The sequence below is a fragment of the Typopeltis vanoorti genome, chromosome 2, assembly GCF_054136105.1.
Source record: "Typopeltis vanoorti isolate ZY-2024b chromosome 2, IOZ_Tvanoo_1.0, whole genome shotgun sequence".
In the NCBI taxonomy this organism is placed as follows: domain Eukaryota; kingdom Metazoa; phylum Arthropoda; class Arachnida; order Uropygi; family Thelyphonidae; genus Typopeltis; species Typopeltis vanoorti.
In genome coordinates this window covers 140,450,703-140,468,832 of record NC_143550.1, presented here as the reverse complement: position 1 = coordinate 140,468,832, position 18,130 = coordinate 140,450,703, and the positions used below count along the sequence as shown (strand labels likewise).

The 18,130-nt window shown below is 35.7% G+C and overlaps 1 protein-coding gene across 2 annotated transcripts in view; it reads left to right on the top strand.

Annotated features, from left to right (window-relative positions):
• The window catches only part of mop (tyrosine-protein phosphatase non-receptor type protein myopic), a 352,485-nt gene that overhangs the window by 265,457 nt on the left and 68,898 nt on the right, over window positions 1–18,130 (top strand). For both annotated transcript variants that reach the window (XM_090413257.1, XM_090413258.1), the window contains one exon: window positions 4,324–4,455. In XM_090413257.1, coding sequence (XP_090269383.1) covers window positions 4,324–4,455 — 132 coding nt within the window. The remainder of the gene's footprint in view (window positions 1–4,323; window positions 4,456–18,130) is intronic.

Below are 18,130 nucleotides of genomic sequence, written 5' to 3'. Positions count from 1 at the left end.
CATATTATAGCATAAAGACTGGATGCTCTCTGTGTGGGTTGTTTATGAGTACTCCTCACTGTGTGTTCCCTGTTCTCATTTTATGTTCACCTTTGTTATACTATACATGAGAGTAAACTTATTAATAGCATTACCAGAGTTAAATAACAAACCTCTCTCAAAAAGTTTAAAAACTCAAAAAACCATAGAAAAAAATTCTTCCACATTCACTTCACCAACATGCATAGTATAAACACCAATCTGCAGACATCCAAACTGATCTCTTTTTGATTGACTCCCAGATCTCTTCCATAACCACTGCAACCATCCATATCATGACTTCTTCCACCAACAAGGGTGGTACTTGTGCTTTTGTGAGATCCGATATTCCTTGCCAGAGGAAGATCAGATTGCACATATGAATTCTGAATCTCTTCTCTTTGACCTGTGGTTTCAGATTTTCCTACCTTATTACATATTTCATGTGATGTTTCTACCGTTCCTCAAATTCTGAAAAGCATTCTGACTTCTTTAATTTGTTATCCATGAAGTTTGGAGAATGTTCTAGTGCTGCACCAGATTCCAGAAATAGTTCCTCCCATTTGTCCAAGGTGTTTAAGTTTGCTGGAGTAAAGGATATTAGATACTACATCACAGGACGGGCCAGATAGTGTAGAGTGTTCCACTTTTAATCAAAAAAATCAGCTAACGCCCTCTTATTCCCATATAGGGAGTAGGCGAGGCTGTTTAGCCCTATCTAACTTTTGGAGACTGAGTGGGCAGTTCAATCTCCACTGGCAGCCAATCAGAGAGAGAGATGGCTGGCCCAAGGCTATCACTAAGTGGCACGCAGTGAAGAGAGATGGCTCAACAAGTGCTGCCATCTTGTGGTCCCTAACACAATATATTTAACGTCTGAAATAATGTGGGTTCTACAGTCTATTTTCTTGAGTTTACAGGACGAAAAACCTGAGTTTCCAAGAGAAAAAACCCGCTTGCCTGTGCCAGAGATCGACTAACTCGGGAACCGGTTGAAAAAAGGCTTAGAAAAATTTCCTCTACTCCATGACTAGATTCGAAACAAAGTCTTCCTTCGTGCGGTCAAGTGTCGTGGTGTGCAAACGCCACATCCACTGAGCTACACAGGCTTTTAATTTATAATTTTATTCATTTTTTATTTAAAATTTTACTCTTTCTCTCACCAGAAGTCAGGCTAGTATAAACAGTAAACAAAGCAGTTATTCTATACTTACTCATATGCATTGTGATGTAGATTGCGTTTTAGTTCATATGTGTATTCCTGACGATAACCTTGATATAAAGGTCAAAACGTCGAGTTATTTTATTAGTTTTAAGTAAAGTAATTATTATAGCATGTATTTTATATCCATAATTTCCACACAATGCTGATCACTATGTTACCCTGAGAGAATGAATTTTTTGTATTATGGTTTTTTTTTGCAGGGGGGGGAACAACTTCTTTGGGGGAATAGGCATAGAGCTCTGTTGATTTTGTTAAGGGGAAGCAATTGGCTAACAGCGGTATTTGTGTATGCTGGGGGAGGTGAATCTGCCAGATTTAACCTTACCATTGGTCTACCCTACGAATCCATTGAACCATTGTTGCTCACTCTGTGCATTCATGATATTCTGAAGAATCTGACAGGAAGTTCAATTGTTTGTTGTGATATGGAGCATTTACAGAATGAGTTGAATAGGCTGGAACTGTAGACAAATGATGAGAGAAAAAAAGCTCTCTCCCCTTTCTTAACCACACACAAACTTAACTTCTACAGATCCCCCTTGTTCCCCCCCTCTTTCTCTCTCTTTCTCCACCTTCCATATAATGAAAAATTCCATGACATCCTTTTAGAAGTTTATCGATCTCTATCACATCACCCCCTCTTTCTCCTGTTTAGTAGTGTCTGCAGTCTCATACTCTCAATCTGTCCTCTTAATCTACATCTTGATATCATCTTTGCTACTCTTTGGATCTTTTCCATGGCATCTTAATTCCCTCTTAACCCAGGAGACCAAATCTGCATTGTAGTCCAGGTTCAGTTGTATCAAGACCTTGTAAAGAGGCAAAATGACTTTATCCTTACATGACGGATAAAGTCATGTAAGGATAAAGAATTTCAACATTGCAATTATCCTCTGAGTCGTATTTTCAGTTTTTTGCACTGCAACCTTTGAACTTCAGTTTCCTGTTCACCATAACTCAAATTCCTAGCCTCATCAATTTCTTGTAACACAATCCCACCAAATTAATATGTCATGTAATTTCATCGTGCCAAAGTGCATAAATTTACACTTATTAATATTGAATTGACATCCATTATCATTTGCCCACCTTTCTAGGTTATTCGAATCATTCTGTGAGCACTATATACCAGTACCATCCCTGTTTTCCCTGCCCATCTTTGCATCATCACCAAGTAGTTGGATGTGTCTTTTTTTTTTTGGATTTCACCCACAAAAGGTTATTGCAAACCTATAGTACATTTTGCACTGTGAGTAGGCTAAGGATTTTTCCCCCATTTTTTTATCAATTATATATATATATATGTGTGTGTGTGTAATTTATTTATATTTTTACATAGTTCCAAAACCCTGCTCTAGAGACTAGACATGGAACTTTTTCAAGCACTTCAGCCCCCAGTAAGCGGAGTGGTGGTCTCACCCCTGGTGATGGATTTCACCTTCCACCTAAAGACAATCACAAATATCCATGCCATGGCAGGATTTGACTCTGCAACCTTTTGGTTGCTGAGTGGTTAGCATACTCACTTAGACTGAACAACAATGGTTCAAATACTGATTCCTGGAGATTACCAGTGATCTTAAATCTGGTAGACTCATACCCACCGTATACCGCTTATCCAAGTCAATGGTTTATATTCCAATCCCATAACCTAAATAATTAAAGGTATGGCTTCTTTTCATTATCATCGAAAACACAGTAAGGATTTATTGGGTCCTACTATATTGAAGGATCACACCAAATTTGTATGGCATCCTAACTTAAAGTAGGATAAGGACTAGGTTGGAGGATACTCAATGCTAGTATTATATGTTCTTGTTTCTAGTTTTAAAACCTCATAAACCTTTCCAGTTTCTTTTAGTGTTGCTGCTCACAGCACTACTCACAATTAAACTACCTTCTGATTGCTTAGCAGAGAATCATGCAAACATATGGTGTAGCTACTCACTTAATGTGTGGTAAGTGTAACTACCTGTCCGGTTGCTGACATGGCAGGTTATTTCTTCAATAACAGGAATGTTATGCTGTTGAGAGTAACTTAAAAATGAAAGTTTCTGCATTCAGTAGATGAACAGTATATTAAATCTGCTATAAGAAATGTTTAAAATCTCTTACTTGCAGTATCATTATCATCACACACTCAATGATGCTGTAGCATCATTGAGGGAGGCCCTAAACATTATGCCAAGCGCTATCCAATATTCACAAAATGGTTATGATACTTCACTTTGAACTCATTCATCAACATGGCATCCACAGCAGTATCTGGCAACCTATTCCACTCATTCATCAATCTCCATGCAAAAAAAAAAAAAAAAAAACACCCTTATTAACCACGTCCTTGCTGAACTTCTGGGGATGAGCCCCCTAGTTCTTCCCACCACCACAACCAACCAGACTGGTTCTGAAAAATTTCCTCTGTATCAATCCTGTAAAAACTTTCTGATAATTTGTATGTCTCATTCATATCACTCATTTTTTTGCCTGTCATCCCATTTCTGTAACCCACATATTTTCAATCATGTGGGTTACAGAAATGTTTCACGTCTTCAATCTATCCTCATTAGAAGCTTTTTAGACCTGCCACCATCTTGGTCACTCACTTATGGATCTTCTCCATCTCTCCACCCTGTCAGATCAAAAATAGCATTATTGCTATTGACTACCTTTTGGAAGTCCACAGAAACAGCGATTCTAATTATTATAATATACATTATAACAGTTATAACCATTGTAATTTACACAGTGTCCATAATGTGCATCTTCTATAGAAAAAAACTAGTTGAATAATCTGAGAACAAATTGTTGAAAGAATGCAAATTTATTTTTGAATGTTTTTCAAGATATGCTGTTCATTATTAAGTTTTTTAAAAGGCTTAGCTAGCTTAGTTAATGCGAATTTGATGCATGAGATATCATTGATATATTTTGCAACATATTTAATGCATCTCAGATTATTTAGCACATTTTTAAATTTCAGTGACTAGCTGAGTATAAATTGAGAGCTGTATGTTCTAAATAATTTTCATTTTTAAAATATTAATGAGTAATTTCGTGTAATGATTTCTTTTTTAAAACAGAATCTGACACCCAATAGTCCTCATTATATTGTAACACAGGCACCTTTACCTTCTACATATGGTGACTTCTGGACTATGATATGGGAGCAACAAGTGGAGACTATAGTATGTCTCTTAAGTAGTAGTAGTGAGGTAAGAAAAATGGAGACTAAAAAGTAACATCTTAATTTCTTTTATTTTCCATTGCTATCACCTGTAATTTAGTAGAAGTAAATTCAAGAGAATTTAATCTTAAATATCATATTGTAATTAATACATTTATGAAGCTTTTCCTGTGTTTTGTTTAATCCATCCCTATTTTTCAAAATGAGTTTCACATTAACACTTGCAAATTAAGAAATAAAAGAAAGGTCTTTATATACTTGTAGTTGTGGAGAAGCAAATATCATTTCTCTTCACATTAGGAATCGAGAGAGAGAGAATGACCTAACTTCCCTACACAACAGTTTGCATATCGACCTGGTTAGCCGAGTGGATAGCGTATCTGCTCTCCAGCCGGCTGTGGGTTCGAATCCTGTCGTGGGCATGGATGTCTGTGGAAATACCAGTAGTGATCGGCAGTAGATGGCGTTGGTATAGTTGCAGTCAGTTGGTGATTGAATGGTGGAGACTGAGTTGAAGAGCAGGTGCCCTCCCTCGATGAGTCCTTGGACTCCCTGGAGGTGTCAAATAATAATAATAATATCCATGTCACATGGCAAAAAAAAAAAAAAAAAAACGTTTACTTGAACAGTTGAAGTCTGTGGTTGTTGAATGCATTGTGACAGAGGTTGTTCTAGAGACAAAGGTACATAGCAGAGGATGAGAATCTTGTTCTGCAAGCCCAAAGTTGAACTGTAAATAGGTGTTGATGTGCATCTGTTTGTGTCTTTAGAGGAAAGCGAAGGAATAATGGAAGTACCTATGGAAATATTTATAGAAAATGCAGAAAGAGACATGTAGAAGAATATTCAGCCATACGTATGTGAGAGTGAGAGAGAGCATCAAATAACAAGACTGTCTTCTTTTGATAATATCAAGATTTTATGGCACTCTCAGTGTCCCATCCCAAATGTGAGGATATCATTCTCAGATTGGTCAGATTTATTGAGAGTCAGCAACTGTGTAAGTAAGAAGTAGATTTTAGTTGCAAAGAACACCAGACTGTTTTGAGCTTTGAAAGAAGCTATGGATGTGAGTAGTTCATGCAATGAAAGGCTAGTAGTGTAGGTCAGCCTAAGAAGAAATATCTAATTTTGTCTAGAGATCAATTCTTCCTGTGAGTAAGATGATAGGTACTGTGCTTTGGTAGTATTCAAGTAAATGAGGTTGTCTTCACTTCACTGAAGAATGGAAAGGAGTATTTAAGGCCTTTGTTATGGAATATATTTTAGCACTCCAGGACAAATAATCAAACAGACCATGTATGTAGTTTGTCCATTGAAAGAAGAAATGCAATGTACTATCATTAGCAAAATTATATATGGAATTCGATGTCAGTAAGAAAAGGTCGTTTTTATATAAAAGGAATATTGAGGGGGGGGGTCGCTTAAACGTTATAGCTAGATAACTGGAAGACCTCTACCCAGCCTTTTAAGGAATGTGTAGAATCAGCTTGCACTGGACTTAATACCCAATCCTCAGTTTCTCGTGTATGTTCCATAGGTCAGTTGGTATAGACATAACCCTTTGGCTGGAAGGACCTTGGTTCACTTCCCATCTATGATGTAAGAAACCTTTATCGAGTGTTTTCAACTAAAGGTGAGTTAGCCTGTCTTGTGCAGAAGTGGAGGGTTTTTCATTCCACAAACAGGCCACATGAACACACAGATCTACAGGCATTGAACACATTGGTGAATGATGGTATCCTTAAATGGATACTCCCATATGCTAACAACAACCTGGATACTGAATGAATGAGGATTAGTTGTTACTTTGGGAGTTAGCCAACCAAATACCCAGTTGGTTTAAATCAAAAGAAAATGGTAGTACAACAGGATGAAATGTCATGCTTGGAGTGTTGCCTAGTTAAACAAAGTGCACAGCTATTTTCATCAGGAAACCATTATGTGAATGGTCAGCTACTGGAACAAACTGCAAGATTCGAAATAACAGTTCAAATGTATCAATGGAAAAGTAGTGGATCCAGCAGAAAAATTAGAAGTACCACACCAACTTAATTAGTGTTATTGAAACAAAGAAGATGAAAGCAGGGGATAATCTGAATAACTATAAGTTGTTATAATCAGGCAATAATGATCAGGGAAAGAAAGGAGGAGCTATAGTATTCAACACTAAAGATGAAGACAATCTTTTTGAATGGTAGGTAGTTGCAAATAGAGTGCTGTGGGTAAAACATCAAAATGGGGAATTGGACAATGAAATTTATTTTTACTTATGCTTTCCCAAATAAGGTTTTATTGGGGAGTAGTAAATTTTTTAAACAATTTGAGAAGAAATAAAGCCTGAAGCAGGTAATAAATACCGAACATACAAAAATGCTTTGGAAAAACTTTGAGAAACTAATAATGATTGCCTTCTGTATTTTCATTAAAGACATGGATTAGTCATTGTCATGTTTCGACATAAAATGTTCACAAAAAAGTCTCATTGATTGTAATAGCTGATATGTCTGTTGTCTTCATGCCAATTTGGAGACACAGTTATACGCGGAATTTGAAATAGGAAATGATCATTCATTGTGACCTGAAATGTCATATTGAAAAGAAAAATATATGCATCATCATCAAATTCCTGACATGTACCATCAAGGGGTGTACAGGATATGATAGTATTACATGAAACATTTACATCATTATTAACTTCTTATCTACAATTTTCTTTCAAATCAATCTGTTGTCAAGACTCCAACATTATCAGATCTTATATTTCTATCTTCTAAGGCACTTTTTACCATATCAATCCACCTATATCTTTGTCTTCCCTGCGTCTTTTTCCTGCCAACCTGGCAGAGAACACTTGTTTTGCTAATCTTTCCTCCCCCATTCTATTTAAGTGACCATACCACCTGAGATTAGCTTTGCTAACGCATTCCTGGATGCTGACAATGTCAAGTTATTTCCTGATAACCTCCTTTTTAATATGATATTGCCATTGATACCATCTGCTCATACCTCTAATCTTTCTCAGGACTCTCTTATCTGTGGTCTCTAGTCTTTGGTCAAGTGTTTTATTTCTAACCCAGCTCTCAGATCCATAAGTTCAAATTGGTTTGAACACTGTCGTGTATATAGCTAATTTAGTGTTTTGACTAATTTCTCTTATTCCATATAAATGTATTCAGTTGACCTCCTACCATACCAGCTTTGTTGATTCTGATGTCTATTTCGATGTTTAACTTACCATCTTCACTAAAAATTGTGCCTAAGTAACTGAAATGTTTTACTTGTTCTGTAGGTTCTCCATTATTTAGAAGTATAACATTATCCGCATAAAGCAAAAAGCTGAGATTAACTTCAATTTTGATATCATGTTTAATACCACTTTCCTTCATAATGTGATCCATTATGAAGGAAATTATGATAATGAATAATAGAGGGGATAATGTACATCCTTGTCGGGCACCAGATTTAACATTAAACCATCTTCTTGTACTTCTTTTAATTCTAACTGCTGATTTATAACTCAAATAAAGACTAAGTATTGCTTGATATCACGCCCCATTGGCACCTACAACTGTAGCATTTTGAATAGCTTTTCTCTTGTCACATGCCTTTTCCAAATCTACAAAACTTAAATACAGATCTTTGTTATATTACCATGATTTCTCAACTTTTTGTCATAAAGTGAAAATCTGAACCTGACAGCCTCTATTTGGCCTAAAGCCTGCTTGTTGTTCACCAAGCTTCCATTCCACAATCATTCTCAATTGTTTCCCAAGTATACTTGCATAAATCTTACCAGATTTATCCAAGTATATCTCACTCAGTAGAGAAATACCTCTGTAATTCTCACATTCAGTTTTATTTCCCTTTTTATATATGGATACTATAAGAGCTGTACTCCAATTATCTGGAATTCATCCCTCTGTCCAGGCCTTCTGAATTATGCAGTGCAGCCACTGTAAGATACTTGAGCATTTCTGGTCAAACATCATCCACTTCAACTGCCTTTCCATATTTCAGGCTTTTGATGACTTTTCTATTTCAAGTATGGATATGTATTCTTGGTTGCATGATTGCCTTTTTTTTTTACTACTATGTTGTCACTGATTGTTTCAATTAGTAATTTTTTGAAGTAATTACTCCATACATCAAGGATATATTTTTCTCCAAAGAATTAGTTTTTGTGTCACCTTTCTTATCTCTAATTCCTTTTACAGCACTCTTTTCTCCATTTCTGAGCTTTTTCAACAGCCTCCAGAATATTTTGTCACTTCCTGATGTTTATTTTCTATGTTCTTGCCAAAGTTTTCCCATGACTTTTGCTTAGAAAGTTTTACACTGTGTTTAGTTTTCTTACATTTGTCTCTGTATTTCCTAAGAGCACAAGCTGACTTACTTGCCAACTTTTGATATTATTAAGAGAGACTCATCGAGGGAGGCCACATACTACACACACCAGCTATCATACTTATTCTTAAATTCATTCAAACTGCTTGCACTCACAACATCCAATGGTAATCCATTCCAATCACGCTCCATCCTCTGAGAGAAAAATCTAGCCCTCACAGCCTTCATTCTCAGCTTCCGAGGATGCCCTCTCGTCCTTTCCCCACCCTCTATAAATTGAAAAATTCCATTAATTGAAATCCTGTATGACCCTTTCAGAAGTTTGTAAGTCTCAATCATATCACCCCTCTTTCTCCTGTTTGCTAGTGTCTGCAGTCTACAAATTCTCAAATCTGTCTTCATAATCAGTATTCCATAATCCTGATATCATTTCTAATGCTCTCCTTTGTACTCTCTCCTTATATCAGAATCACAACAGAAACTAGGAGACCAGACCTGCGCACAATAGTCCAAGTGAGGTCTTATCAAGGCCTTGTAAAGAGGCAAAATAACATCCTTCTCTTTACATGTAAACGTTCTTTTCGGCATTGCAATTATCTTTTGAGTTGTATTTGCAATCTTTGCCACATGGCCCCCTTCAACTTCCTATCTATTAACACTCCAAGATCCCTAGCCTCATCAGTTTCTTCTAGCTTAATCCCACCAATATACGTTAAAGATACCAAGCTATTTTAAATATACACCTGGTTTTAGTCCATTTCCCAAGTAAGTGAAGTTTGCGCCTGCAAGTAGGGCAAATCTGGGTGATCCATACGTAGTGCAACTCATGGTAAAGGTGGAATAAGCTCTGATCACTATTCTTGATATTTACCCTTAATGCAGGGCCCATCTCCTTGAGGAGATGTTTGATGCTATGCATTAAAGGCAAGGGGCCACTACCCAGACCAGTTTCGACCTTTATTGAGGTCTCATGAGTGGGAGCCAGGCTTAGAAATACCAAGTTTTAAATTGTAATAACCACTCCATGTCCTGAGCAGAAATCCAACAGGTATTTGCCATTATTATTAGCTTTGCTGTTTTCTCCAAATTTTCCCAAAATATTTCTGTATGTTTGACAATCATTTCCCATTCTTCTATTTAGATCTCCAACAAGGACCAATTTTTCATTGTGTCAGTTGCTTGCTCTAAAGCCTCAAAAAATTCCTCCACTTCTACATTAGTAGAACCTTCTGTGGGACCATAGACACAAATAAGTCTCATTTTCCATTTCTCCATTCTGATATTTGCCCACATTACTCTGCTTGATATTGCTTGCCATTCAAGAAGATTAACCTCGTTTTTAGTGTTGAATACTATATTACTCCTTTTCCCTGATTGTTATTGCCTGAATATATCATTTTGTATTTATTGCTCAGAAAGATCTCACCAGTTTTTGTCTTTTTTGTTTCAATCATCCCTATTATGTCAATCTAGTAGCCAATTCCTCCGCTAGTTCCATTTCTTTGCCATTCAGGTTTCTTATGTTGATAGTACCGATCTTGAACTCTGGTGATGTTAAGTTGGGATGTGTTTCAGGAGTTGTTCTAGTAGCTGACTTTCTGTTGTTCACCCTGGTTCCTTGACAAAAACAATGGGGACCTTGTTTAACCGGGCGACACTCCAGCTAGCATGAAATTCTGTCATGTTGTACCATAATTTTATATTGTAGTTTAAGCCAATGAGAATATAATAGGTCAGCTAAATCTCAAATTGTTAAGTATCTAGGTAGATACTTAACAGGGTGCACTATGACAAGGTGAGAATTGGACATTAGGTCAGAAGCCCTCGTCGGTTCTTCTTATTCCTTGAAAGGCTATGTGGAGGTCTCTCAGTTATACAGCTTTGACCCTTAAACACCCCAAAAAATATACGCATAAGTGCATATATTTAATATATGCATATTAAAAAGAATAATGTTCAAGCAGATTTCAGAACTGAATTATAGACTCATATATAACAAATGGTAAAATAAAAACAAAAATGAAAGTTTGAAAACAAGAACCAGACCTTGGAGAATCAGTGGTAGACTTTAAAGAAATAAATTGATTGATTCAGCCAGGAATGATGCATAGTGAAGTTTTCTGCAAAGATAGAAAAATCTGAATTTATGGTTGGACTCATGTCCCTAACAAGTGAGTCAGCAAGTTTCCTAAGAAAATACAGAGAAAAATATAAAAATTCTATTTTTAAAAGTAACTAAACAAAAGTAATGAGAAGACTGGTCAGAATATAGTAGATAAATATCAGATAAGTGGCACAATATTATGGAGGCTGTGGAACAATTTAAAAATTGGAGGAAAGAGAATTGTAAAGGGAGGCAGAGATGATAAAGGAGGAAAAAACTAAAGATAAGGTATACTTCTTCATAAATTTCCTGATAATGTAGCCTCAAGGGATGTACACCATGCTGTAACAATACTGCTTGATTAAGTTTACATTCTTCTATCAACAAATTAATCTATTACTTGTCAGCACTGCAATATTGTCATATCTAATATTTTGGTCTTCTAGGTCACTTCTGATGGAATGAATCCACCTAGATTGTGATTTTCTTCTGGATTGTTTCTTGCCATCTTACATTAAACACCTATTTTGCTAACCTCTTCTCTCCTATTCAGTTGTTCAATGCACATAGAACAGCCTAATACTGATGGTTCAAGATCAGAGATCTCTTTTGGCTGTGCTGCTGCGTTCCCTGATATTACAATCTCTAATCAGATCCCACCCCTGATTGTAGTAACTATACAGCAGAATTGCATGCCATTCAGCTTGCACTTGTGCATATCAAAGAAAACTCCTACCAGAGGTGTATAATTTATACACACTCTTTGAGTTCTTTACATGCTATCTTCTTTCTGGCGTATAATCACATTCAGTGCTTGGTGAAGTGCTTCAACTTATGCACAAAATAAAGACCTTAATTTCGATGTTTGGTTGTGTTATATTCCCAGCCACATTGAAATTAAGGGCTAGGACATTGCAGCTGCTAGATCAGCTCATATTTCTTGGCCTGCTGTTTGACAGTCCCTTATACTGATTACACACAGATTATAAAATCAAAGTCGATTGCACAATGGCAGTACTCATGGCAGGAAGCACTAAGGAACAAATTACATGAGATTAAACCTGACATTAGACACTGACAGTCTAGTCAACAAAAAGAACAGAAGAGAAGAAATTGTTCTTGCTAGGCTCTGCATAGGTCAGTCATCTCACACATTCTTATTTACTGAGGGCTGATGACCCACCTATGTGTGAGAAATGCAACATCCATCTTACCATTAGTCATAATCTTGGAGGAGTTTGTGCTTCACACAAGAGAGAAATTACATTTTTACTTATCTGGCAAAGCTATATAATTATCCAGATGTTATCAGACTCAGATTGCATGGCATTTTTAGATTTTTAAAAAACATTAATTTATTCAAAGACATTTGATTATGGCTTTGTATATATATAGATACTGCATTGTAAATACTAAACTTTGTACATATATTGTATATTATTCACTATTTTATCTCCTTGTAACTATTTATTTATTTACCCACCAACACCATGTGCGTTACTGTAACCCGTGTCCTGGTGCAATATGACTTTTGCTGTCCATGCACCATAAAACCCCGAATCAAACAATCAATCTCTCCCATTCTGTTTAAGTGACCACACCACCTGAGATTATCTCTGATCACATTCTGAATGCCACAATGTCAAGTACTTTCCTAATATCCACGTTTTAAATATATTACTTCCATTGATGCTAATTTTTCTTAGAACTTGTATCTGTGATCTCTAGTCTTTAAGTCTTGTATATAAATTTATTCACCTGGCTCCTCGCCACAGCAACTTTGTTTATTCTGTTTTCTATATAATTTACCATCTTCACAAAAAACTATGCCCAAAATATGTTTTTATGCTTTAAAAATAAAAGCTGTCTCAAATCCTGGCGCAAATAGTGAATCATATTCCCAAAGTAGCTGAAATATTTTACTTGTACAATAGGTTCTCCAATGAGAATGCAGCTGAAGTTTTTGATGTTTCTGCCTGTTTTCATAGTTTGGGGAAATCAGTAAATTTGTGCATATTTACTGATTTTCAGTAAATAATCCAGGATTATTCAATTAAATTGAATAATCCTGGAGACACGCATTTGATTTCTTTAGGAGTACATTATCTGCGTAAAGCAAAGAGCTAAGTTTAGTATCTTGATCGATCAATAGTATCGACTATTGATTTTAATATCAAGTTTAGTGTCACTTTCTTTCAAAATACAATCCATACAGATGATAAATAACATTGAAATATAAATGTGCACCCTTATCTTGCACCTGATTTTACATCAGATACTATCTTCCTAAATTTCCTTCAGTTCTTACTGCTGACTCACAACTCATCATATTTTTCTGTGTATAAGATGATACTTTTTTCTAAAATTTTTAAACCAAAAATTGGGGTCTTATACATGACGGGGGTAACCAGTTGAGAGACCTGCGGCTGCCATGGTGAAACTGCTGGTATCTTGTCTCCATGAACAGGCTTCCGCTAATCACTAGCATTTGTTAACTCTGTCGATTGACATCATTAATGGCTGATTCTGAATAAACCAATCAGAACTCTGAAAGCATTCATACGTCTGCAACTTGTTGGCAGGGTAAGTTAATGCATTAACAATATTTTGAGCACTAGTCCATAAAAATGGCCGAAAATAAAAAACAATTGTCATATTCTTTAAAATTCAAGTTAAGTCATCAATTATGCAAAAGAACATGGAAATAAAGCTTCAGAGAGACAGTTTGGATCTCCTCCCACTGAGTGTATGATTAGACAGTGGAGAAAACAGGTAGAACAACTACTCAAGATTCCAAAAAAGAAGAGGGCCTTAAGAGGTAAACCAGCAAAATGGCCAAACTCGGAGCAGAGGCTTAAGACTTGGATTATGGAGCAGCACCAGAGTGGGATATGTGTGTCAACCAAGCTTATTCAATATGAGGCAAAAAGGTTTGCAAGAGAAAGGAATATTGTTAATTTCACAGGGAAAGCAAAATGGTGCTTCAACTTCATGAGGAGAGAAGGGTTGTCTATGAGAACACGACCAAGTTAGCCCAGAAAATGCATCCCTAAAAGTGTATTGTAAAAATATTATCTAATTACTAAATATACTTTGAATATTTTAAAAAAATATTAAATGTGTTCTGTTTTATGTTTAAAATTTAAAATATTGATTTCTTAATTTTGCGTTTGAAAAAGTAGGTTTGTCTTATACATGGGATCGTCTTATACACGGAAAAATATGGTAAATACAGATCATCTATTTCTCTGTATGATGCTCCATTAATTCCATTCTAGTTGATAATGTACCCAGAGGAATGTTTTCAGAACATTACATCCCATATAGTGTTTTGAAACTTTCCTCTGGTCACCTTGCAAAATTCCTTTCCAGATCTATATAATATAAGTATAGATTCTTGTTATATTACCATGATTTCTCAACTATTTGTCATAAAGTGAAAATCTGATTTTGAGAACCTCTTATTTGGCCTGAACCTAGTTGTTCTTTGTTTTTCTTCCACAAGTTTTTCTTAGCCTCTTAAGTATACTCACATAAATCTTACCTTGAACAAACACTTAGTAGAGAAATTCTTCTGGAATTCAACCTTTTGACTAGGCCTTCTGAATTATGCAGACGTCCTAGTCAGAAGAAAACTTTTATCTTCATATTTGAGCATTTCTGGTCAGATATCACTTAAAAATTCCACATTTCAAGTTGTTGATTTTTTTTTTTAACCTCAAATATTGATATGAACTTCTGTTTGATTTCTCTTGAAAATTTTCTGCTACTGTTCTTTGACTGCTTGTTTCATTTAACTCTTTCAAAATAATTACTCCAGATATCTGGGATATCCTTATCTTCAGTTTTCATGTAACATTTATCTTTAATTTCTTTTACAGTACTCTTTTCTCTATTTCTAAGCTTTCTCAATAGCCTCCAAAACATTTTGCCACCTTCCTGATATTTACTTCCTGCATTCTTGCTGAAGTCTTCCCATGACTTTTGCATAGCTACTCTTACACATAGCTTGGTTCTCATACATTTTTCTCTATATTCTTTTATGACATCTGCCAGTTTCTTTGGTAAGAAATTTTGGTAGGCTGTCTTGTTTTCCAGGACTGCTTCTTAACTTCTGTGTCCACCATGGTGTTCTTATTTTAATATCATTGCAGACAATTTTGCTACATCTTCCTGGCTGAATCAATCAATGTTGTCTGCAGAGTTTGCCGCTGAGACTGCAAGGTTTTTTGATTCTTGTTTTTGAACTGTTCAATTTTTTTCTTGAATAATGTTGTATAAGTGTGCATGCCATTTACCTGTAAAAGCTGCTCAACTTTAATTCTTTTTAAAACTTCTTTCTTACATACTGTAATTTTCAATGTGATATTCATTTTTATCACACTTAAAACTAAGTGACGATCATTTCCGATTTCATAACCTCCATATGCTCTTGTATCCTGAACCAGTATGAGGATATTACTATCAACAATAACATAGTTAATGAGGCATTTATTGATTCTTGTGTGTTCATTCCATGTGAACTTGTGCGTATCTTTATTTTGGAACACGATATTAGTAATTATTAGTTTATATCCGCAGCAAAAATCCAGCAGGTATTTGCTATTATTATTAGCCTTTTCATTTTCCACAAATAAAAAGTTTTCTTCTTGTTGAAAACTATTGCTGCCCCTTCCTTTCCTTGATCATTGTTGCCTGAATATAACATCCTGTATCTATTATTTAGTTGGACCACCTGTTTTAGTCTTCTTTGTCTCATTACACCAATTGTGCTACTTCTACAAGTTTGATTTCCTTTCTGTTGATACTTCTGATATTAATGGTTTCTATCTTCAGTTCTTCTGAGGTTGGATTTGTTCATTTTCTAGATGTTGAGTTTGACTTTATTACATTAACTGACTTTTCATTGTTTACCCTGGTCCCTGATAAAAACAGCAGGGAAAGATACTCTTGTCTGGAGTAATTACAGTGAACTCTCAATTATCTGACCTTCAGAATAACTTACCAACCCTTGAATGAGTCAGTTGACTTCTGTTACAGCAACATGAATTGCCAGTCCATCAATTATCTGACCAGCAAACTGAAGGGTTGGATAATTGGATGAAAATTGGGAAATTACTGTACTTTGAAGATTATTAAATGAAGCAAGAAATTACAGAACCATGGTAGAATATATTCAACAGACATATTAGTGTTTTAGCTGAAAAAGCCATCATAAATCTGAAATGTAGAGTCAGGCTGAAGCAGATGATGTTCGATCAGAAATATTCAAATAGGAAAATATGAAAGTTTTATATTGGTTGCATTGCATAATTTAAAGTCATAGTTGGAAGGTTCATCATCATCAAATTCCTGCATGTATCCTCAAGGGGTGTACAGGATATGATAGTACTACATGAAAAAAATTACATCATTACTAACTTCCTATCTACAATTTTCCTCCAAATCAGTCTGTTACTTGTCAAGACTCCAACATTATCAGATCTTATATTTCTATCGTCTAAGGCACTTCGTACCGTATCAATCCACCTATATCTTGGTCTTCCTCTGGGTCGTTTTGCTGCCAACCTGGCAGAGAACACTTGTTTTGCTAATCTTTCTTCACCCATTTTGTTTAAATGACCATACCACCTGAGATTAGCTCTGCTAATGCATTCCTGGATGTTGACAATGTCAAGTTCTTTCCTAATATCCTCATTTTTAATATGATACTGCAATTGATGCCATCTGTTCATGCCTCTAATCTTTGTCAGGACTCTCATATCTGCGGTCTCTAGTCTTTGGTCAAGTGTTTTACTTCTGACCCAGCTCTCAGATCCATAAGTTAAAACTGGTTTGAACACTGTCTTGTATACAGCTAATTTAGTGTTCCGACTAATTTCTCTCTTGTCGATTGGTAGAGCCTCTGCTACTAATGGCTCAGTTAAGTAAGTTTGAGCACGGTTAGTAGTTGGAAGGAGACCAATCGTTCGATGCTGTTGGCACACTCTCCCTCGATGAGTCTTTGGACTCCCTGGAGGTGTCAAATAATAATAATAATCTTCAGTACATGTAAAAGGCTAATTAAACAATAACTGAAAAATCCAAAGGGCGTCACCTAAGTAGCTCATGTAAGATAACTAAAAAAGGTCATTAAGTTTCCTAACTTATTTAAAAAAAAACATATACATATATATATATATACATTTAAAAAGTTAGGAAAGATTAGCTGATTTAAATAGTATACTATCTGCCAAAATGGATAGATGTAGCCCATCGGATCTGTTTAAGTTGGGAGAGTGAAGTAAAGTTTCACATGTTTTTTATAAAGCCGTTCCATGAGGAACTGACTTTTGTGAAGGACTCTTGTCTTGTTCCAATGAACTCTGTGTCTAGTGTTGATGGCATGTTCTGCAAGTCCACAGACTGTTCAGGTTCAAGGTATTGAATATACGACTTATGTTCTTCTATCCGAATAACGCAGATCTTCCCATTTGTCCGAAATAAGATCACTCACGAGAGCAAGGAATTTGGTAGACACCTGGATGACTTAGATGTGGAAGCCTGTCCTTTGGAGAAGTGAGAAAGGTGACGAAATATATTTATTGCCTTTCGACCCATTAGAAAAATTGCCACCTTTCTCACTTCTCCAAAGGACAAGCTTCAACATCTAAGTCATCCAGGTATCTACGAAATTCCTTGCTCTTGTGGTTCAATTTTTTGGACCAAATGGGAAGATCTGCATTTATTCGGATAGAAGAACATAAGTTGTATATTCAATACCTTGAATCTGAACAGTCTGGATTTGCAGAACATGCCATCAACACTAGACATGGAGTTCATTGGAACAAGACAAGAGTCCTTCATAAAAGTCGGTTCCTCATGGAACGGCTTTATATAAAGAAATGTGTGAAATTTTACATCACTCTCCCAACTTAAACAGATCCGATGGTCTGCGTCTATCCCCTTTCTGGGAGATAATACTATTTAAATCAGCTAATCTTTCCTAACTTTTTAATTGTGTATATGTGTGTGTGTGTGTGTGTGTGTATGTTTTTTTTAAAATAAGTTAGGAAATTTAATGACCTTTTTTAGTTATCTTACATGAGCTACTTAGGTGGCACCCTTTGGAATTTTCAGTTATTGTTTAATTAGCATTTTACATGTACTGAAGATGCCTGTGGTACTCGGGTGAAAATTCTACTAATAAATAATATTTACATGAGTTAATTCCATTATTATAATTTCAAGTAATGTGTCTACTCACAGTTTT